The 21634-nt window shown below is 36.8% G+C and overlaps 1 protein-coding gene across 4 annotated transcripts in view; it reads left to right on the plus strand.

Moving 5' to 3' along the window:
- The window catches only part of INVS (inversin), a 119975-nt gene that overhangs the window by 40136 nt on the left and 58205 nt on the right, over positions 1-21634 (plus strand). For all 4 annotated transcript variants that reach the window (XM_081067096.1, XM_081067095.1, XM_081067098.1 and 1 more), the window contains exons 4-5: positions 17717-17890; positions 21440-21607. In XM_081067096.1, coding sequence (XP_080923222.1) covers positions 17717-17890; positions 21440-21607 — 342 coding nt within the window. The remainder of the gene's footprint in view (positions 1-17716; positions 17891-21439; positions 21608-21634) is intronic.

The following is a 21634-nucleotide window of genomic DNA, read 5'->3' on the forward strand; positions in this document are numbered from 1 at the left end:
TTTAAATAGTTTTAGTCTACAATTCTATCTCTTTAGTCTATAACAGTGTCAAATGTTGTCCCCTTGAAATTGGTGAGAGCACTCTGGGTTTTGAAAAACCGGTTCAAGTCTGTCAAAAGCCAACTGAAAGGGGAATTTTCTGAAGCTTTTGCTAGTCCCATGATTCTCACAAAATTCTTCAATTCATTCTAATCTAGAAAGCAATGGATCTTCCTTAAAGTCATGCTAATCCCAAAGTGATCACAAGAGACAAATTGTCCCTTCTCTGATCAAGTTTCTTCTTTTGTTTTGCTTTTTTTCCCCCCACAAAATATTATACTATCTATAAGAAACATTCTTGGAAGTTTACATTTTAGGACTCAAGTTTGACGTGATATGTTTTGGTCATTACCATACTTAGCTAAGTCATATTTCACTGTCACCAAAGAAGATATCTTAGAATTAAGTTCTTGAATTGTGCTTGACCTTTCTGGCTGGCAGTTTAAATTAGATAGTATCTCCCACCGTCTTAAAAGACATTATCATCTCTTAGGAATGCTACCATTTGCTGAGAAAGAAACTGTGACAATAGGAAAAGGATGTGGGCTTAAGAAAAAGCTCCGTGTCTACTATTTGGTCATCAAAAATCGGTGCATAGTTTTTATTGCTGGAAATAAAATGTATCACGATTGGTATGTGGGGCTCACGTTAGTATCAGAAGTTTTTATGGGCACTTTTCTGGTTACTTGATACAACCTGGTATCTTGTGCTGTGTTTTCTCAACGGCCTTTGTAAACACCGTAACTTTAATAGATCATTTTGAAAGAAGCTGCCATCCTGCTGCATCCGTTGGTAGCCTCCTTTCAGGTTTCTGACAGATCCTTAATCTGATGCTCAGCCTTGTCATTTGGATCAATAGTAAACCAGATAAGATGTCTTCTACTTGCAAGGCTATGGCTATAAAAGGTATTTGAAAAATAAATTCACTTTTTATGTCCATGCCACAAACCTGGGGAGTACTAATTTGTCATTTGTCTCTCCACCTGTCTGTAAACAGTCAGTTAAATTGGTTATTGATGAGAATAAGGTGAATTATACTTGAAACAAGAAACAAGAGTAAAATAGAAATAAACTTCATAGTAAATTTCTTTGATTCCTACAAAAAGGTGACATCTCTATTTTAAAAAAGGGGCTAGCATATCTTCATTTTAATCTCTTTTTAGAATAAGCAATTAGTTTTATATTGTTTTCTATTCCAAATAATCAATAATAACAATTAATCATAAGTTATACTTTACAAAATACTTATATATATACATGTATGTACATGTATATGTACATACATGTATATATATGTATGTAGTTTAATCCTCATTACCTTACAACGTAACTACCCATTTTATAATTTGTAAGGCATTTGTTATTCATTTAAAAAGTGTTTGTTTAGGGCCTACTGCGTATAAGGCACTGTGCTGGCACTACAGATTTTGTATACAAAAAAATAAGTTGATGATGATAGAAGAGGTTAGAATTGTAGCATTTTAATGTTAGAAGAAATCCTTGAAATCGTTTCCAAATGTGAATCACAGCTAGCTATTTAGTGGCATTATTTTTTTCTGTTGTGTGATGGAAACTGATAAACTTTAAAAATAAACCCATAGTTTAATTTTTTGAATTTGTGTTTCCTCATCTATGAAGTGACAATAATTCTAGCTTTCACAACAGGGATTCTTTGAATATTAATTAAGATGATATTATGGAGCATCTCACAATTTAAGTGTAAATCTAAGGATAAGGAACATTCTTTGTAGGTAAGAGATAGAAAGAGTATATCAAAATATAAACCATGGTTACCTCAGGTTTGTGAGGTGCATTCTGGTTCTTGTTTTCTTCTTTATATTTCCCTTTGTTTTTGAAATTTCTTCAATTTACTTTCATAATAAAAATTAAGGTATTTTTTCTTTTTTCTTTTAACTTTATATTTTGGTATAATTTCAGATTTAAAGTTGCAAGAATAGTACAAAGAATTCCCGTGTATATCCTTTACCCAAATTCCCAAATGTACACGTTTAACCACATGTGCTTTATCCTTCTCTCTTGGTACGTGTGAGTGTATAGACATTGTCTGCTGAACCATTTGGAATAAGTTGTAGATGTGATACTCCTTTGCCTCCAAATCTTTAGTGCACTATATCCTAAAAAAAGTAGGAAATTCTCTTATATAACCAGAGTTCAATTATAAAAATCGGGCAAGTAGCATAAATACTATTATCTAATCCATGAACCTGATTTATATTTTACCAGTTGTCCCAATAATGTCATCTATGTAAAAGAAGATCCAGGATCAGGCAACTGTCCCTTAGTTTTTTGTGTGTGTGTTGTGTGTGTGCACGCCTGCACGCATGCATGCTACATGTACACTTTATGACATTGACACTGTCTAAGCGCACAGGCCAATTATATTATCTTTCATTTTGGACTTATCTGATGTTTCCTCATCATTAAATTCAGGTTATGCACTTTTGGTAAAAATACCACAGGAGCCGTGCTCTGCTCAGCATATCATACAAGAAAACACATGGTGATGTTAACTTTGATCACTTGGTACTCCATTGTAACATTACTATTATTAATACTGTTTTTTCCTTTGTGATTACTAAGTATTTTGTAGAGAGCTAATTTAAAACTATGTAAATGCCCTATTACTCCTTAAACTTTTATCCACTAGTGTTAACATCCTTTGACTACTCCCACCTGAATCAGTCATTACTGCAGTTGCCAAATGGTAAAAGTTGTTTTTTAAATCACTGATTATTCCAGATATACAATTAGATATAGTTTGATGAAAACTATAAAAAACACCTCTCATGTTAAACCAAAAAGCTAAGGAGGAATGGAAGAGATTGCATCAAAATGCTAACAGAGCTTGTGGTAGACTTTGGGTAGTGGGATTGTAAGTACTCTTTCTTCTTACTTTATTTTCCCAATTTTCAACATTTTCCCATACACATAAAATATATAATTCATAATTTTTAATGTTTTTCTAAAATATATGTTTGTTTATTTATAATTGGTCCATGAAGAGCTTGAGGGAGATACTAAAATGTTGATTTAAGAGTTGTGACGTGCTTGAACTTAGAACCTCTGTTAAACTAGAATTAAAACATAGTTGTGGCATACAGGACACCTACCTTGGGATAAGTTATAAAATGGAACAACTAAAATAGCCTATGATTTGAACTCCACCCCTTTGATTCTCCACATTAACCTCTAAACTTTAGCATTATTCTTTACCAATTCAGTTGCCTCTCTGTCTCAAAGAGAAAAGTTATAGAATGGTGGCAGAAAGGTGAGGAGCAGTACAGACATCAGGGATTGATCTGTAGGTGGAGGTGGGTTATGATATGATTTTTAAAAGGTAGCTAGGTTTGAGACTAGAAGACTCAGGTTTGATTCAAGTATTACCTCTGTGAGGACCTTGGCTACTATTTTGGAAGTAGGCAATCGTTACCAAGCTAGATTATTAGTTAGTGCTCAGCATTTAATTAAAACCTTTAATGCATAGCCCGAATGAGATTCGTTAAGAATTTCTGTTTAATTGAATTTATTTATACATTTTTCTACACATTTATCTTTTCCACTATCTAAGAAATCCCATCCATACTGTGGAACTGAAGTAGAGAAGGCAACAGATGGATTCAATCAGTTGTTTGAAACAGTTCCCCCAAAGGCACATATCTTAGCTGAGTAGATGAATTGATTTTTTTTTTTAACTGCATGTTAGTATCAATAAAACTAAGGCACATTGTTGGAAAACTCAAGATCGAGCCTACCACAGGACTTGGGGTGCTTATAAAGGAACCAGGAGATAAATAAAATTTGTGAAAATTAGCTTCTGAATTTAATATTTAAACATGGTTTTAAAATAACTGCTTGCAACGTAACTCAGAAGGCTGGTCAGGGGTCAGTGAGGAGAACAGACCGGCTAGATTATAAGGGACATCAAACAGTGAGAACACTAGGAGTGATCTGAAACAAACATGGTCAAATAAAAAATGTTTTGTTTACAAAGACTACTTTTATGATGAGGGAAGAACCATAATGGTATTGGAGAAAGAAACCAATATTTATTAAGCCCTTTCTGTGAACCAGTCACTATGGGTTTTTTGTCTCTTCTTTTTTCACCAAAGGGAAACCTGAGGCTTTGAGCAGTAAAATGCTTCTAGAAAGTTAGTACAGCCCACGAAGTACCCTGATCTGTCTGGTTCCAATATATATTCTCATTTAATGATACCATGCTGCCTCTCCAGAAGGTAGCATTTCTGGTTCCCTTACAGCTTGAGCTTCTTTGTTAGGAAAATGAATTTTTGTATCAGGAAAAAAGGAACAGACTCAAAAACTATTACCCTATGTTTAAGAAAAGTAAAAATTATTAGAAATGAAGTTATTCTTGAGGCAGCTAGAATTAAAAACACTTTTAATTTGGACGTAGCTATAAAGAGTGGGCCTTTGGCTTCTTAGAATCATAGTCAAAGTACATTAAGCTGTCTGAGCCTTTAGATCATAAACCAACCTCCCCACTTGTCTTGTGAGAGGAACCTGAGGTGAGGAGAAATTCATTGCGGGCGGATGATCTGGCTGAGACTGCTTTGGTGTCGACGACTTACTTAAATCCTCTAGTACTGCTTCAGAAACTTCAAGGAAGAAGCCCAGACTCCTTGGTCTGGCACCTTTCATCATCATCTACTCCTTGCTTACCTTTTTGGCTTCTGCTTCATGTACCCACCTTTTTGCTCCATCCTCAGGTACTCTTTTTTTTTTTTTAAAGGAGGGCGTAGCTCACAGTGGCCCATGTGGGGATCAAATCGGCATCCTCAGTGCTACCAGCACGATGCTGTAATCAACTGAGCTAACCAGCCACCCCGTGAGGCATACTTTTTAAAGCTTTTATTCTGGTCACCTCTTCCTCACCCTTATTCTCCACACACAGTGCCCTTGCACATTCAGCTTTCTCCCCACTGAAACTGGCTTAATTGTATACATGCTTTAAGATGCAGCACAGGTACTGTTTTCTCTAAGAAGCCTTTACTGGCCCCTTAAATCTGGTTGGGGGGTCTTTAGAGATCTTGTCACTGTCTGTCCTTACATAGGACTAATCTCATTCATTATATTACAATAGTGAATAATATTTGCAAATGGATTTACTATCTTATGGCCAAAGTGAGGGATAGTGGGAATTATTGCAGTGTGTATGCAATAAGTGGATTCAAGAGACTTGATATACAGAACTAATGTTGGCTTCAGAATTTCTGTATAGGAGGAGCTTATGGGGACAAATTAATTGGAAGGGGTGGGAATAAGACCCAAAGCTATCTTTGTTTAGCACTTTACATAAAATTTACAAAATAGCTATTGTCCATATCAAAGAAATGGGGAGGCAGAACAAGATGGAGACATGGATGAGTGCTAAAGTATTGGCGATTCCAAAGCAAGATCCAACTCAGCTGCTATCTTCTTCGTAGATTCTTGCCTGATCTAACCTTTTCGCCTTGCCACCAAAGGCTGAAAGTACATCCTGTATCTGCCTGTCTCTGTGGTCTGTTCATGTATTTGTTATGTACTTACCCCCTCCCACCGCTTGCACTATACATTGTATTGTATACAAGTGTATATCTGTATTTTAATTATTTTTGTAAAGCTTCCAAAGTCCTTAGCATAGTGTCTAATTCAGAGTAATTACATAGTAAATAACTAGTGAATGTTGAATGAATGCTTGAATTGAGTCAGCATTTCTCAGTCTTGATACCATTTTTGAATCACCTGCAGAGAATTTAGAAAATATTAATTCCAAAGTCTCAGAAATCCTGATTTCATTGATCTGGGATGGAACAGGCATGCTTTTTTTTGTGGTTTGTTGTTTTGTTGTTGCTGTTGTTGTGTTAAATTAAAGTTTATTGGGGTGACAATTGTTAGTAAAGTTACATAGGTTTCAGATATACAATTCTGTAATACATCGTCTATATATCACATTGTATTTTCACCACCCAGAATCAGTTTTCCTTTCCATCACCATATATTTGATCCCTTTTACCCTCATCTACCCTGTTTTGTTGTTCTTGTTATGTTTTAAGCTCTTCAGGGTTGAGAACTCTGACATTACGTTCTTTGTATAAAAAGTGATTCTCAAAGTGTGGACTCCTGGACTCAACAGCACTAGCATTTCCCAGAAACTTGTTTAAAATGTAAACTCTTGGGCCCCCACACCAGAGCTAGTGAAGTGAACAACTCTGAGGAAGGCCTCAATAATCTGTGTTTTCAGGCCTTCCAGGTGATCCTGAGGTATGCTAGAATTTGAGAACTACTGATTTAAGATAAAATAAATGTTTTCAATAAATGAAAGATCAACTATGAGAAACAAAATATGTTTTAAAATCATCCCAAAAGGCTGTGACAATTTAAAAGAGCACTCGAAATAAATGAAGATAACTGACAAGCGCAATGGAATTGTACTTGTGGAAATAAGCATTTTATAACTTTTAAAAATATTTACTTTTTATATGATGGGACTAAGTTTTTATAATTATCTACATAAAAATGGGCTCTATTAGGCAGGAAAAGCACATTAAAAGTCTGGCGTTGGATAAGGAACATTCAGAGTCAAGGATAGTTTTCCATTTATTCTCAGAGAAAAGCCTATCTACTTTTTATTTTGGACAGTAACATTTTCTCTTTCTGTTGTGTTGTTTGACTATGTGCCACTTGATAGCTCTGTCTATTCCTATGGAAACCAAGTTAGTGGACAGAGCCGAGGCGTGGGGGAGGCACTGGGGAGAAATATTAGAAGAGTTCAGCCACGGAGCAGCTAAAGATGTTGCCTTTCCTTCAGTCAAATCCTCTTTGAGAGCCAGAATCTGTTTTAAGCCAGAAAGATGTTATTAGCTGATGTATTGTCTAGCTGTTCTGCTAGATGGATGAACATCTTAAACTTGGAAAGTAACGAGTAAAGCTCCTTTTCTGTCTTTGACGTGCCATTCTTAGCCTTTCCTTAGAGAATTGTCAAATAGCTAAAAAGAAAAAAAACAAGTGTTGTTAAAGATTTGCTTAAGATGGCAGATAGTCACGTGATTACCATCATAGTCGTTGAGTAATTAGAAATTTTAGCTATAAACACGGTATTTAGGCTTGACAATCAGAAATTTAAGAGGGAAAATGTCCATGACTGGGGAAAGCAGTGCAGATTCTGTTTCATTTCTCTAGCTCAGTGAATTAAATGTCATTCAAAAACTTGGTTTTTGTAACTGTTTGCTTTCCTATAAAGATTTGTGTTTAAATAAAAGACCAAGAAACCAGAGTACAACCAGGCACCTAAACCAATTTAAATAGGGAAATGATCCAAGCAGATAAGAATAATGAGTAAAGGCCTTTCTCCTTTCCAATCCATTTATACTCTATATTTGATACAGTACTGGTATCCCATGGTCTAGGTAAAAGAACAATAATACTACATTGCATTGTACTGAGCTATTTATGTGGATATTTAAATTATGTTTATATTTCAGTTAGGATGTAGAGGTTTATTTTTCCAGTTTTATGTACTTTCATTTATGCCAGAAATTGCTGTCTTTGGATAAAACAGTTGAAGCAACTATTAATATAGATGACTCATAACCCTCTATCTTGAATCTAGCCATCTCTTCCAATCTTTAGATCCATATATATACTTTTTTTTTGCTAGACGTCTTTATATAGATTTCCCTCACATGCCCCAAACTCCACATGTTAAAAAAACAGAACTTATAAATCTTCATCCCCCTCCCTATTTATCCTTCCATCTTTTCAGTTGTTGGCACCATTCTCCATCTTGTACTAATTCAGGAGTCCTCTTATATATTTCACTAACGTCTCCTTCCTTCCATTTAGCTCTCAACATTTCTATTTTGGATTGCTGTAGTAACCCCCTAACTCGTCTCCCTGCCTGAAGATTTGTTCTGCTTAAACCAAAGCTTCACACAGCCTCCAGATATTTTCTAAAAATACAAATCCACTTATATCATTTCTTTCTTAAACTCTTCATTGGTTCCCCATTATCCATACAATAAATTTTACACTCTATCATTCTGTTTTAGACTTTCCATTGTCTCGCCCCTCTAATCATAGTTTTCACTTCCTCTTATACTACATTTTCATATTATAGCAATGTAGAATTATTTTCTGAGTCTGAGATTTGATTTTACCCCATAAGCTAAGAAGGTAGTCTGTTACTGTTTCATGGATGCTGACGATAAACAAGAGACTCCAGAGTCAGAGACTAATGAGTTTGCTACTCACAGCACAGCAAAAAGCATCAGCACCTGTATGTCTGCATTGGTTTCCCTTTCCCCCAAGAACCATGAGGAAGTCGCAGAAGGCCCAGATGGATACTGCACATCCAGTGGGTTTCCATTATAGCTGAGGAACATTGAACTTCAGGAATCTACTGCTTTTGTAGTAAGCAGTAAGCCCAGAGGGAAACATGACCTCATCCCTCAAGTTGATTGCTGCAGACAAAACCCTGAGAAGTTGCTTAGGTAGCGTGGTCAAGACCTATTGCATTACATGCAGTGATGATCAGGACTTATGGTAAATTGCCTCTTCCAACAATCCGTCCCTTAGCCCTACATGTTCTTGACATGAGCATGCCATTCCATCAGCTAATCTGATTAATCTGACCAACAGAGACTGGGAACAAATCTGTTTAATATGTCTCATACAACATTTAATTATTAGGTTGGTGCAGAAGTAATTGCAGTTCAAAAGGTTGAAAATTATTGCAAAAACCGCAATTACGTTTGCACCAACCTAATACACGCTTAGCGGCAGGATGAGAACAACCAGTAGTATTGACTTCAACTATGCCCCGTAGTATCCTGGACTAAGTCAGCTATTCATAAGCATCAAGGGAGACAGTACGTCTTATTTTATACGACCAGTACGTACTCTGAGGCCAGCGTGTTATCTATTATGACTCATGCAAGGAAGTTTGACTGGCTTGCTGATCTTTGGTGTCGTTGCCAATAATTCCAGGAGACTCTAGATGGACTAAAAAGCAATCCAATCCCAGCAAGGGACTATTTCATGGCCCACTCCCCACCATATACAGACATACAATCTGAAGAGGCACAAGTCACATTAGTTCAGGGTTTGTTGTTAAACTTGGACCCTCCTTACACTGCTTTGGCTGAGCCACAGGCAGTAACCCCGAGTAGGCGCAGCTTCAGCTGTCATACATGGCATAACCCAAGGCTTCTTGTGCATCAGGAGAAGCATATTAATCTGTATCCGTCAGATTCAACTCAGGCCGTGCCAGTCTCTGTGTTTGTACGTGCGCAAGGGGTCCACATTCAGGAGATGCCATTGGTGGCATCAAGCACAGCAGAAAAATGTAGGACCATCACGTCCACATTAATTTTTCTGTTTCATGGATGAGGATGACAAACACAGAAGCAGGTCAGATTGCTAGCCTCAGCTACTGTTTGATTCAGGCAGCAAATGATATCTTTTGTTTTTTTAAAGCCCCAGGATGTAATACGGGCTCCAGAGGACACAGGCAGCATTAATTGTTGTTTCCCTCCCTGTACCTCCCAGTGTCTAAGGGGTACCCTTCTCAGGTACTGAAGTTGTTACTTTCTCTCCTTAGTCACAAAATCAGTATGTCCCAAAGCTATAACTACATCTTCTCTCCGGTCATCCCCTATTGACATCCATACCTTTCCTCTGGAAGGGTAGGTGCCTATGGGACAAATTTACAGAGACCGTTCTGTCCCCCACCTTAGCCCACATGGACCCTGCGGGAGGACTTGGTGAGCATTGAGCTCAGTCAAATGGTTATTATGGATATTAATGATCTAGGACCATGTCAACTTAAAAACCAAATCCAGATGGCTAAACCAGAATTAAGTTTGCATTTCTAAGCCCCCTTTTGGCAGGGCTGCCACCCATGGGATGTACCAACCAGGCCAGCTGAGATGCCTGTTAGGGAAAAGAAAGAAACATCATAACCAGAGATGGGCAGGGAAGAATCCCAAATTTTCAAAATAGGTGTATAGACACCTCCCCATCCTTTTGTGATGATTATTTCCCAGGAGGCTGCCAAGAGGAGACGAACTCTTTCTGGAGGTGCCACAATCGGTAACCAAGCTGCCTCACTTAGGTATGTTGACCAAAAGGAGTTAACTGAAATAGAGTCAGAAATCTTTCTGAGTTTATTTTCTCAGAGGCCATGCCAGCTCTTGACAGTTTTGATGCCCGAGCATGGCAGAAAGCTGAGCATGTCCATCAGATACCTTAGCTATTGGCTCTTTGTGGACGGTCTTTGTGACAAATGTACACCATAGTCAGACTATGACAGTCATGTAGTATCAAACCCCAAAATATAAAAGTTTAGTGTCAGGGCCTCAGTGCTGTGGGCGGTTAGGGTAATCAGGCTGGAACAGCAACATGGTAACCTGAAAAATGTCTGCAGTGATGACACACAAGGTGGCTTTGAGAGGGAGTGGTTAACAGTCCCTGCCAGGAAGAAGCAGGGGCAATGCCCTGTGTAATGTGGTGTCCTTCACCACAGGGAAAATAGGCCACCCTAGAAGAATACACAGTCTAGTTCATGTTTGGTATCTAAATACATTATATACTTAAATAATTATATTCTGTATTAAAATTTTACTATGTTAAATGTATAAATTTAGGAAATAAACATAACTTTATTATATTAAATAGGTAATAAAAATTACATTTTATATTAAAATTTATGTTTTAATATTGAATACAAATTAATATTAATTTATATTAAAAACACCTTTTAGTTTGTGCCCCATCTATGATGATGGATTCATTGCCGTGTTCAATGCAGTAATGGATCCAGGTGGCAAATGGCCAGTGACCCGGGGAGTGTAATCTTATTCAGCAACGTGATTCCAGTCAGTCTTATCAGAGAATAGACCCTTTCTGTGGGACCTACCTGAGTAACCCAGACTGGTCGATTTGCAGCTTCAATTTGTTTCCTCAGTTTTTGTCTCCAAAGAGAGGTGTCTTTAATTTGCCATCTATAGTCTTTCAAGTGGCAGATCACATGACTAGAGCATTGACAACAACCTAAGAATTCGTAGAAACAGGCCCTGTCTTTAGAGTAGGTCTAAGGTAAGGATGATGGCTTCCATTTCAGCCCACGGGCTGACTTGCCCTACCACAGATATTCTTCCAGAGTTGTCACTGACGTTGGACTGCCTCCCATTGGAGGTTGCCTCCCATCAGTAAACCAGGCCGAGGCAATCAGGGGAACCTCCGTGCATCAAGGGCACTATTAAGTGAGCAGCTTTGCTTCAAACAGTGGCCACCTATACACCCCGTGCTTTGTCCTTTGCTTGAAACAGTGGCCACCTGTACACCCCGTGCTATTGCCAGACAAGTTAGACAAGTCAGGCTACAGTAGTGATCCGGTAGGTACATAGTGCAGTTGGCTCTGGACTAGGCTTTGCATTCACTTTCGCTTTTGAGTAGTTGTTCACTCGTGTCTCAACCAAGTGAACTTCTAATGGTTTCAGTCCACCCAGAGTTCTGTCTTGAGGAGCAAGGTCCTCATTGCTGTCACCATTTATTTTCACTTCGGAGATTCCTTGGCTCAGCAGCCATGACCACATTACCTATCAGCTTGCTGCCCCAATGGCAGCCTAACATCCCTTCCTCTGCCCAGAGACATTAAGGCTGCTTGTTTTAATGCTACTCCTCACCATGCAGACTCATTAACACATAGGACAGTGGGGTCCCTGACCTTCCCTACCTTGCCCACTACTTGGACATGATCTCAGGGAGTCTTCTCATTCCTGAACCTGACCTGCGGAGCCCAGATGGACACTGAGCACACAATGCGTTTACATGACATCTGAGGAATGCTGAATTTTGGGAATCTCCAGATTTTAGTCAGTAGTAAGCAAGCCTGCTCTTTAATGTCCAGAAGGGTGATATTACCTCATTCCTTAAGATTGCTCACTGCAAACTCAGCTCTGAGAAATGGCCTAGGTAAAGAGGAGTCCAGGCTTTGCATTCTTGGCATACCCTATAAGGACATGCAGGAACACTCAGGGCCATGGCACATTGCCTCTCCCAACACTGTTGTGGTATTTCCAAGACTCATTGGCAGCCATTACTGACATTTGTGAGCTATAGACTTCCTAGGGATGGTGATTCTTTTAAAAAATTAATATGATAAATGCCTTGAGAGTTTATAAATATATAATTATATAAATATCAATAGAATTAATAACATGTTTCATTATTTCCATTTCAGTATTAAATGTATCTTTTGGTACCTAATATGATTAAGATTCTGAATAAAATATGGCAGAATGCCTACCTTACATGTTTATGTTCTCTTAGAGATATAGTTATGTTCCCAGGACAAAATTATATACAAAGCCATAAATGGATAAAAAAATATAGTGAACATTTGTACATATGTAGTGAACAATTGTTTTTTTTCTCAACTACGATGAGAATAACTCTAAGTGCTGATGATACAGAGAGAACAAAAATGCAAAGCTATTAATCAGGTAACACGTATGTCCCAAAATATTGGTTTGGGGAAAATATCTGTTCTCTTTGGTGTTCCAGTGGGGCTGCTATAGTCAGGGTTGACCAAATCTTGAACATTGGAGGCTGTTAAAGTAATTGTTTCAACTGAAGAAGAAGCAAAAAGCAAAGGCTCCTAGGAGCCAGATGTACAAACTATGGTAGCCATTTTGGGAAGAAATGTAGAGGTGGGTATCTAGAATGTTTTGATGATCAGCTGCCAGTTGTCTGGAAGTTAATGATTAAGGCACTTACCAGGAACAGACAGTAGTTTTGTATAACATGATTTCAGATATTTCTTGTTAAGAAATACACTCCCTTTTTTCACACCAAGTGAGTGATTTTGGGGGGTGGGGGTATTCTGTGCCATATTATGAAGCCATAGCTTTAGGAGGAGCTGTGTGTCTAGGGAAGTGGCAGGAGCAGGAAGCTCAGTGACAATAACTGATAGCCTCATATCCCTAGAAATAGGGCTGCAAAAGATCATTGTAAGAACATATTCTTATAACAGACCAAGAGATGGGTGTTAGCAGCTATCAGGGCGAGCAAAGAGAAAAAAGAAAGAAAAAAAGAAAAACAATAGCAAACAGTATTCTCTTTAAAACGAGCATGCAAACAAAAATTCCAAAATATACAAAGAAATCTAATGCTAGAAAAGCAATAAACATCATTCAATTCATTACTAGTGGAAAAGCATAAACAAGATAAAAGAGACAAGCCATACAAAGAGAAGAGATATTTGCAAAACCAACCAAGAATTAATACCAGAATATATAAATTACTCCTACAGATCAGTAAGAAAAAGACAAATAGCTAAGATGGGAAATGAGTAAACAACACAAAAAAACTATTCACAGAAGGAAGAAGCAAATAGCCAACAAATATATAGAAACATTCCACCTCAATGAGGGAAATGAAAATTAAAGCCATGGTAAAACACAATTGTATATGCATTTTATTGGCAAAAGTTAGCAAGTCTGACAAAACCAAGTATGGCAAATATGTAGAGAAATAAGAATTCTTATATATTACTGGTGGAAATGTGAATCAGAGAGGCCACTTTAGAAAGCAATTTCAACCCAGTTTCAGAAATGTCTTACCAGGAGATATGTACAAGAAAATTTATCACAACATTGTCTATATAGTGAAAAATGAGAAAAATACTAAATATTCCTCTAGAGAATAAATAAATTCATATGACAGAATACTTTCATATGACAGAATACTTTCCACAGTGTGAATGTATGAACCAAGGCAACTTGGATAAATCTCAAGAAATATTGCTTTGAGTAAAAGGTGGCGAGTGATTCATGTAGTACCATTTATACAAAGATTGGAAAACATGTAAAACAATACTATGTAGCTAATGAATACATATATTTGTAAGAAATGAAAGTATTAAAACATTTATTGGAATGATAAACACAAATTCAAAATAGTAGTCTCTAAAGAGGGAGAGAATGTAATGGAATTGGGGAAGAACAAAAAGGGAACGTTAACCATATCTGTTATGTTTTATTTCTTTAAAAATGAAAAATCTTCAACTATTATTGAAAAATAAACAATTTTAAAAACGAGAAATCTAAAGTAAAATATCAAGGTATTTCACTCAACACTTCTATATTGTTTTAAGATTTAATGACTATGTTTTTTCTAAAAGGGTTCATCTTAGGGAACTGGACAGATAAAAATATGGTATAAAGTTAAAAGGAGCAATTTGGGTTGGTTTGTTTCCCAGATTCATTTCACGTTCTGTTCTCCAGGTCAGAGAACTTTTTCATTATTTTACTCTTGCAGATATTATACTCCTTCTCATGCATTTTGGGAAAATCCAAATGGTGTAATCGTTTACATTACAGACAAAAGAACCTCTTGCTATTAATAATTATGGGAAGATTAAGAAGATTGTGACTACCTAACCAAAAAAAAAAATTCACTGTTTCAGCGACATTAGAAAATTTTTCACATTTCAGTGGCATAATTGACCTGATCATATCAGAGTTAATGGTATTTTTTTTTAGTGACTAAACGAGGACTTTTCTGTAACATCAGCTCTCTCACTTCTGCTCACTCACTACCAGAGTTTTCCTAACAATATACACTCTTTTGATCTGTAACCTCCTTCACTCTTTACTATTTTCTACCCAGTCAGAAATTATAAAAGCAGATCCCCAAATAGTCTGTAGCTCAGGATCAGGTTCTGTGTGGCCCTAAGAGTGATCCTAAATGATTAACTTCCAAATCCTCCCCCAAGTATTTGTTATAAGAATAAACTAGAAAATTTAAGAAGTCCTAATTTCAAGCAATAGTGAGGAAATGTTTAGACATTTTGTTTGCTTTTGTATCGAGGGGACTTTACAGGAAGCATAATAGCCTGTCACATGTCCCCGTAGTCATACAACCTTCACAGAGTTGTCAGCTTGCTGCCTCAAACTAATATCTTCCCCTTGTCCACGGACACTAGAAATATTCTCCTGATTTTAGCTCTAAGAGTTCAATGTCCCCTCTGCTTATTTCTAGAATTGAGTTTACATACACTGGACATTTAATAAATGCTCATGCATGAGACCAAGGACGTTGACCTTGGTTCAAATGGATTATGTTGTTTCTAGTTATAGCATTCTGATGTGTCTCTGTCCTTTGGAATAGGAGAAGCTGACCTGCTCATATAGCTGATGACCCCTTCCCATGGTACCATCCAAATTTTTATTGGGTATGACCTGGTCGGCCCTGTAATCATCATTATCTATAGATAGCGTATGGACATCTTTCTCCATGTAAAAAAAAAAATCAGAAAAACTATTTTTATATTCCAACTATTTTTACTTTAACCTGTCGCTAACCTTGGTTCTCTCCTGAAACACTAGCTGAACCATGGAGACTGTGCACAGTCACATCTTTCTATCCGCATGCCCTCTGTCATAGGCCACTCCTGGCTCCACTTGGCCAGTGATGTTTTGCTGCCTCCTCCACACTGGAAAACTGTTCATAATAAAACTAGCAGACATTTACTGAGCATTTGCTTTATGCACTATTCTAAGAACTTTACAAATATGATCTTTATCATTTCACATGCACGAAAATGTCAGCTACTGTTATTATTCCTATTTTACAGATGAGGCAGTAGAGGCACAGGAAGATACTTTATTTAACCTGTAAAAACTTTCCATGGTACTTCTATGAGGAGCAAAGATGCAATCTATGTCAAAGAGCTTCGTAATAAGTGAAATCAAGTGCAAACATTTTACTGCTTCGGAACAAGGCTCATGAATGTTTGTTGAATGAATGAGCAAATTATCACTGAAATAGATCATGTTTTGTGTAGGTAGAATCCTCAGAATAATGTAAAATGTAAACATGCCAAGCACTCTGTCTGTAACTCACTAGTCGCCCCCTCCAACATATTCTGGTTTCCTTCTCCTCTAAATTTCAGAATCAAAATTGTCTGATTTCATATCTCTAAAAGGTCATGATGAATTATTCTGTAATATTTGAAATGTTATACTCAAAAAGGTCAAGCGTTATTTTTTGGTATGAAGTACCACGTAGATTTGTTTTTCCTGGGCACTTTTTCCTTTTCAAAGAAAAGATGGCAAGAGATTTAGAGCAGAGTGCCCTCTTGAGGAAATTTTAGTACCTTCCATCTCAAAAGCTGACATTGGGTGAAATGAGAAGTCCAGATAAATGATGTTCACTACAATCAAGGCTCAGATACATGGAACATTAGATGGAACATTAGAAAATAAGAGGAACAAAATAACAGATATCTGAGAATTAGGATTCTTAATGGTTACGATCTAATGTAGCAATTGTAAATAAGAATTTTTAAATAGAAACAAAACCTCTACAAGAGATTTCATTCCTCTTATTTACTCAGTCCTTCACATAGTATTTATTAAGCAGCTGTCGTATTTTGTGCCAGGTATTATACCAAGCACAGTGGTCACTAAAGTATAATCTCTGCCCTCATGTAGCTTACAGTTTATGAGGGAGATCGCAGTGAAGGGAAACAAATTCATGTCAGTACAAACTGAGAAAAGTAGTATGAACGAAATGAGAAGATGCTAGAATAAAGAAGGACAAAATAAGTTCAACTTAGGGCACGCAAAGACGAGCCTCTGAGAGGAAGTAACTGAGCTGATTCAGTTTGCTGTTCAGTCCATTCTAAGTCTGCCCATCTACTCACAGTCTTCAGGCCCCTTTTCGAGCCTCATTCTTTCTGATCTTCGTCCTAACCCTTGAGCTGAGTTGCATCCTGTCTGCTCCTGTGCACAAGCAGGCAACTCCCACACATCCTTCTACTCCTCTCTGTTGTTCTAGCTAGACCCCTTCGCCTTGCAGCCACACAGTCTTCATGATTGCGGGGGTTGGAGGCTGCTTAATTAACCAACATCTTCATTACTAATACTGATAGCCCTCCACAGTAGAACATCAATGCATTATAATGTTAAATTTCCAACAAGGTTAAGGATGGAGAGGATCTCAGAAGATGAAAAGGACAGATAACCCTGCCCATTACACTTTGAATAGGGAGAGATAAATAGGCATGAAGCAGCCAGAGAACTTGCTCATGTAATACAATTGGGCCTTGTTGACTTTGAAATATCTATGGTACTAAGCATATTGAAGCCTTAGTTCACAAGATTATTATATTTTGAATATAAATAATATGTGCTCTGTTGGTTTGATGTGCTGAAACTAATATACTTATTGCTACTACTAGGTAGCAATTTGGAGAATACACCAAAAACCATAAAATGTACAGACTCCTTTGACCCAGTAAATTGGTCCCTGATAATTTATTCTTATGAAAAAGGTAAGAAAACTCTATGCAAAAAATACGTACATTGTAACATTTTCTATAAAGAAAATATTAGAAACAATATTAGAAGGGTTAAATAAACTATGTTGTTTTAACACAACAAAATATGCATATAGAAAGGGGTTTGAAGGAAACATTGAAAAATGAAACAATTGATAGAGTAGCAGAATTAATAAGTGTGTTTCCTTTTACTAATTTATCTGAATGTTATGACTCTAGCAGAATAATTAAAATACTTAAAATGTTTTAAAATTTAAAAAAAAGAAATTGGCTCCAAACTAAGTTTCTTCTTACCATCCCTTGTTTTTCATTTAGGGAAATTATCGTTTCATGAAACTCTTACTAACACGTAGAGCAAACTGGATGCAGAAAGATCTGGAAGAGATGACTCCTTTGCACTTGACCACCCGCCACAAGAGCCCCAAGTGTTTGGCGCTTCTGCTGAAGTTTATGGCACCAGGAGAAGTAGACACACAGGACAAAAACAAGGTAACGACCGCCCAAATCAAAGACAAATAAGAGCAGAAAGCAATTGCTTCCTTTTATGATGTGAAACTTCAAGGAAGAAGGCCCAAATTACCGCTCATATACATGGTAGGACAATTCCAAGTCTCCATATCCCAGTCAAGTATTTCACTTAAATTCTGTCATTTAATCCTTCTAGCAACCATGTGTGGTAGGTAATATGATCTCCTTTACACAGATGAGGAAACTGAAGCTCAGGAAGGTGAAAATTTTGTCTGAGATCAAGTGGCAGGGCTATAATTCAGCCCAGGCTTGTCTAACCCCTAAACCCATTATTTGACAGCTAGGCAGAACAGTGACCATGGGGGTAAGATGGTGGGCGCCAGCAGCTGGAGCAGGGTACTCAGTGCGTAGCTATTGAATGACCTGGGCTTTAGCATTACACTTCTTGGGTTTCCATGTAGGAGTTGCCACTTACTTGTTCTGTGCCCTTGGGCAAATTACTCTTCTATGCTTCAGTTTTCTCATATGTTAAAAGAGGATAATAGATGTTGAAGAGAAAATGAGATAATATACTATATAAAGTGTTGAGCACATAAAACATATATATCTATATATAAAGTATCTAGCACAATGCCCAGGGCAAAATATGCTCTCAACAAAAGTTAGCTATAAAATAATTATTATTAGTTTCATTTTGGTTCTTACATCTGCTCTGGCATTTGTTGCTAAGATCTGCTATCTTCTCTGCCCTTGAATTTTAACAAATTGTACCCATTGGTCATTGTTTTGATCGACTGGTTATTGCTCTGATCATTCTTTACAGGGGAAAAAAATGTGGTCTTTAATTAGACGAATGCAATAATCCTCTTCATTTCCTCCAGGCACTTAATTATAGAGTCTTGCTAACTCTAACATTCCCATGTAATTAAAACTCTTATGATTAAATCCACTAGGTTTATGTTCAATAATCCTTTCATTGTCATAGTGTTCTTTATGTAGTTTTCAGATGTTATTTAGTAGTCACTCACATGACCCAAAGTTCTGTGATCAACTTTATTTTACAACTACTATAAACTAATATTCCTAACTCGCAGCATTTCTAGTGCTGATATTTTACTGAAAAGAACACTTTGATAAATCCACAAAGACCCATTTAATTACTTAAAAATCTATTAATGTCTTTGGACTTTATAATGTCTTCGCCAAATATTCTAGAAACTTTCTACTGTCTTTCAGCATTTGTATATTCTTCTGTACTGAACAGGGATGGGAGGTTATCCAGTCAGACAGGTGGAAAATGGATCTACACAGTCCAGGCAGGCACAGAAAAGAAGAGCAAAACAAAAAGCATAGAGCAATGATTCTCAAAATATCTGAGGGGAAGGATCAGTTTGTTTTTTAATTTCCAGTCTGCCACAGACGGATAATTTTATGACATACATTAAAAATGAACACCAAAAAGAAGAACAATCCAATTAAAAAGTGGACCAAGAACTTGAATAGACATTTCTCCAAAGAAGATACACAAATAGCCAACCAGCACATGAAAAGATGTTCAACATCACTGATCATTAAGGAAATACAAATCAAAACCACTATGACATGGTACTTCACACCCTTTTGGATGCTATTATCACACACACACACACACACACACACACACACACACACAAGTGTTAGTGAGAATATAAAGAAATTTGAATCCTTGTGCAGTGCTGGTAAGAATGTAAAATGGTGCAGCCACTGTGAAAACCAGTGTGGCAGTTCCTCAAAAAATTAAACATAGAATTACCTTATGATCCATTAATTCCCTTTCTGGGGTTACACTGAAAAGAATTGAAATCAGAAACTAGGACAGATATTTGTACATCCGTGTTCACAGCAACATTAGTCACAATAGTAAAAAAAATGGAAACAACCAAAATGTCCATTGACAGATGGCTGGATAAGCAAAATGTAGTTTATACCTACAGTACGATATTGTTCCGCCTTAAAAATGGATGAAATTCTGGCACATGATACAACCTAGATGAACTTTGAAGGTATTCGGCTAAGTGAAATGTCAGATACAAAAGGACAAATATTGTCTGAGTCCACGGATGAGGTACCTTAGAGTATTCATAAAGACAAAGTAGAACAGTGCTTGCCAGGGGCTGGGAGGGGGTAGGAATTGGTAATTATTGTGAAATGAGACGGAGTTTCAGTTTGGGAAGATGAAAACTACGGGTGGATGGTGCTGAGGGTTGTATAATAATGTGAATGTACTTAATGCCGCTGAACTGTACACTTAAAAACACTTAAAATAATACATTTTATGTTTTATATTAGGTTGGTGCAAAAGTAATTTCAGTTTAAAAGGTTAAAAATAATTGCAAAAAAACGCAATTATTTTTCCACCAGCCTAATGTATTTTATCACAGTAAGAAAAGAAAAAAGAATTACTGGAAAAATAAAAAACAAAAATACAGAAAGTACAACCCCAAACTTGTTACTCTTAGACTCAACAAACATAATAATAAATTTCAGTAAATATATTCAGTACAAATATAACATGGGAAAAGAAAAGAATCATGAAACTGTATCTGTTATTTATTAAAAATGTAATTACAGGCAATTAATTGCTGTTTGTGACTTTTTTGTTCTGAAGTTATTAATAAATAAAAAGTAATAAGTTAAATGACTCTTCATATTAATGCCTGTAGGTGCACATTGAATGACTACCACATATGTCAGTATTTAAAATTTTTAATGTGACAAATAAGCTTGGTTCCTGTTTATTCTAGATTGATCTAATTCTAGATGAGATTGATGACAGTGCTACTAGAAGGGTATAATGTATATCTAAACAGTTTTCTATGTGTCTCCTTAATAACTTTCCTAGTAAGGAAACCAGTCTTACTGAGGTATGTTGATGCGAATACAAAAGCTATTTTAAAACAAGTTTAAGATGTTAATTTGTAATTTTTATCTAAAATAAAGCAAATCTTGCTATATTTTTTAAATGTATAATCAGTAAATAGGTCTAACAATTTACCTTGTAAAATTATAGTAACATTTAAATTTATCCTTTGATGTAAGAAACAGATTTTTGATGTATGATTTCCTATGTATGGATCTTCTTTTTAATAGATATTAAAATTCAAAACATTTTATCCCATTCTTAAGGTAGTTGTTGCAAAATGAAGATCATCACTAACTTTGTTAATTATTCATAAATCACTGGGCTTCTTTTCTTTTTCTCAGTATTATCATTTATTAGTACCTGCTGACCTAAATGCCTGCCATGATTAAGAGGGCAGATTCTGGAGTCAGAGAGCCTGGGTTAAAATCTCAAGTCAGCCACTTACTGCCGTTATGTCCTTGAGCAGATTCCGTGCTCAGTTTCCTCACCAATCATGTGTAAATTCAGGAGTACTTACCTCCCAGTTGTCATGATGACTACATGAGATAAAATATATAAAACTCTTACAACAGTGCCTCTTACACGGTAAAAGGTTGCGGAAAGTTGCTTGTTGCGTTGTTAACTGTTACTGTTACTGTTGTTGTTCTGAGAATTGCTCAATTTTGCAGCAAACGGCTCTGCATTGGAGTGCTTACTACAACAACCCTGAGCATGTGAAGCTGCTTATCAAGCATGATTCTAACATTGGGATTCCTGATGTCGAAGGCAAGATCCCACTGCACTGGGCAGCCAACCACAAGGATCCGAGCGCTGTGCATACAGTGCGATGTATTCTGGTGAGTACGGTGGTGCCACTAGACCTG

This window comes from Rhinolophus hipposideros (genome assembly GCF_964194185.1).
Source record: "Rhinolophus hipposideros genome assembly, chromosome: 11".
NCBI lineage: Eukaryota > Metazoa > Chordata > Mammalia > Chiroptera > Rhinolophidae > Rhinolophus > Rhinolophus hipposideros.